The following is a 2,335-nucleotide window of genomic DNA, read 5'->3' on the forward strand; positions in this document are numbered from 1 at the left end:
TTGTCACCGCTCATGTCAGTAGTGCCTTGTTTAAATGGGATGGATGCTAACAGTCTTCAGACAAAATGAGCAAATCCCAGTCTTTTTCAGAACCGATCCATTCAACTCCACGGTGTTTTGTGTTGGCATCAACAGAACAATGGAGCCGTCCCTGAAGCCATGCATCCCAGCCAGTGCATGTTTACCATGTACTGGGCATCTTTCCATATGCCTCCCATCCAGCTCTTTGAAGTTTAATCAGAAGATGGCTCCAACTAAATCTGTGACAGCAACTGACAGCGTTCAGGGTCCACATCGCATCACAGCGTTACAGCATACAATCAGCCCGCTCTTGGTAGTTGTCTTCCTGCATCATGTATTGAAATCTAAATATGCTTTTGTAAACAAGGCTGCTGGTGTGAAGCTTTGACGTGGCCTAGTATGTCTTTACTCAGTCGCCCTGTGTTATTCATTGGCTCATAAACTCTTGGAAACAGCAACAGGAAGGAGAAGAGCCAAACCAACCAAGAAGAAAAGTGAGGAAACACCACACAACGACCAGGTTTCCAGGAATCTAAATGTTTTCCTTGGAGATTACATAGCAGCTTGCACTGGTCAAACACTGGATGCCAGAATAACTGTGTCTCTGTTTGACCCAGAGCTACAGCAGCAGAGCACGTCTTAGACAAACGGAGCCCATCAAGCCCCAGGATGTATGGTCTCCATTGCTAGATGGAGCCGACTCACCCGCTGCCATGACAGATGGGTCACATAATACCTGTGGTTTTATATGTTGGGATATTTTAACCCTAATTTCTGTTCAAAGTGGTCTGTGGCATCAGATTGTTGATGTTGTTGATGTTGAGGAACAATATATTCTGGTTCCCTCTCACTAACATTGCTGTTCTCACTTAACTCTCTTGGTAAGTTCATCTAAACCACGCTGTGCTTATGTCACAATGTATTTTAAACCTTGTGTTCTTTGCTCTGAAGTAACGATGAGCTCTGTACATTAATATGGAAACGGGCCTTTTAGCATATCACTTTAACTGGAGCTGTAATGCTGCTACCGAAATAAAAGTCTGAACTTGTAATAATACTAATATTTGAGTGTTAAATAATTAGTGTTGATGTCTTTTGTTTGACTGCAGCTGTACAAGGGATAGACCAGCTGACAGAAATGACTGGCGTACTTCTTTTTACCAGTGAAATGATCATTGCATAATGTTTCCTTGTCTTTCTTTGCTCTCTGCATGCAGATAAATGTTTCTCCAGTCAGACCAGTCCCAAGTGCATCTCCTCGTTGTCCTCCTCCTCAGCAGGGGAGCCCAACCCCTCCTCCTCCTCTATCCTCCCCGTCAGCCAGATGATCGACAAGGTGAAAGGTTACTGCTCCACACGCTCCGAGAACTTCTACAAGAACATCATAATGTCCGACAGCTTGGCCCACAGCACCAGGTTCTAGCACCCTTCCCTCACCCCCAGGTTTTGGAGCTTCGTCCGTCGTTCTAGAAAAGTCAGTGCCATCATTGTGGGGACAGCTTCAGTGACAGAGGAGGCTTCTGTTCCAGCTAGAAGGGCGACTGTGGAACCTGCTGTGCTGTTCTGGAACTTCCCACGATGTTATTTAAGGCTTTGCTTTTGTTTCCAGTCTTCTAGAATCTTCATGCTCTGGAAAAGCTCCAGACGTTCCAGAATGCTCTGACAGCCTCTGCCAACAGGGAGGGCTCTGAATCCTGTGGGCCCTTTTAGAACCCTCCGGTGTGACATAGCCTGACCAGCGTTCTAGAAACGCTCTGGCCCTGCCCCAGAGCATTAGCCTCTCTCCTGCCGTCTAGAGAGCCTGCGTCCTTCCTCCCCTGAACTTTCTGGAAACCCTGTTGTGCTTTTACCTTTAATGTGTAATTGTGTTTCATCATATACGTTGTTGGGAGACATATTGGTTGTTTATTTAGACTGATCAGGAAAAATCCAGGATTTGTTTGGACACCTAGTCACCAGAATTCCTGAGGAGCAGGTTGTGTTATGTGATGCTAACTGAGTAACACTGCTTTCCTCAGTACATATACAGTGTGTAGTACAAGTACATGAACAGTAGCCGTGCGACTTAACCCAGAGCTGCCATGTTAATGCACTGTCTCAGCTTCATGTGAACCTGCAGACATTTCAAACAGCAGCCTGAGAGCCCAGAGACAAAGGTAAGATCATGGTGGACACACGCTGTGGCTTCAAATCCTGGGATCTGCTGGATGGTAAGGACAGCTACGGGAATGTCGGAGAACACTGATGTGATTCTACTGTATCGTACACACTTACAGAATCGCTGAGCTGGCTGTCAGACTGTTACCATAAGGAG

At 46.0% G+C, this 2,335-nt stretch overlaps 1 protein-coding gene across 1 annotated transcript in view; it reads left to right on the top strand.

Annotated features, from left to right (window-relative positions):
* Nucleotides 1-1,950, top strand: part of adgrg6 (adhesion G protein-coupled receptor G6) — a 61,802-nt gene extending 59,852 nt beyond the window's left edge. Inside the window, 1 exon segment of the mRNA XM_020586880.1 lies at nt 1,239-1,950. Within this exon segment, the coding sequence (XP_020442536.1) occupies nt 1,239-1,444 (206 nt within the window). The 3' untranslated portion in view covers nt 1,445-1,950.
* The last annotated feature ends 385 nt before the right edge of the window (nt 1,951-2,335 follow it).

This window comes from Monopterus albus, unplaced genomic scaffold, assembly GCF_001952655.1.
Source record: "Monopterus albus unplaced genomic scaffold, M_albus_1.0 scaffold428.1, whole genome shotgun sequence".
In the NCBI taxonomy this organism is placed as follows: Eukaryota; Metazoa; Chordata; class Actinopteri; order Synbranchiformes; family Synbranchidae; genus Monopterus; species Monopterus albus.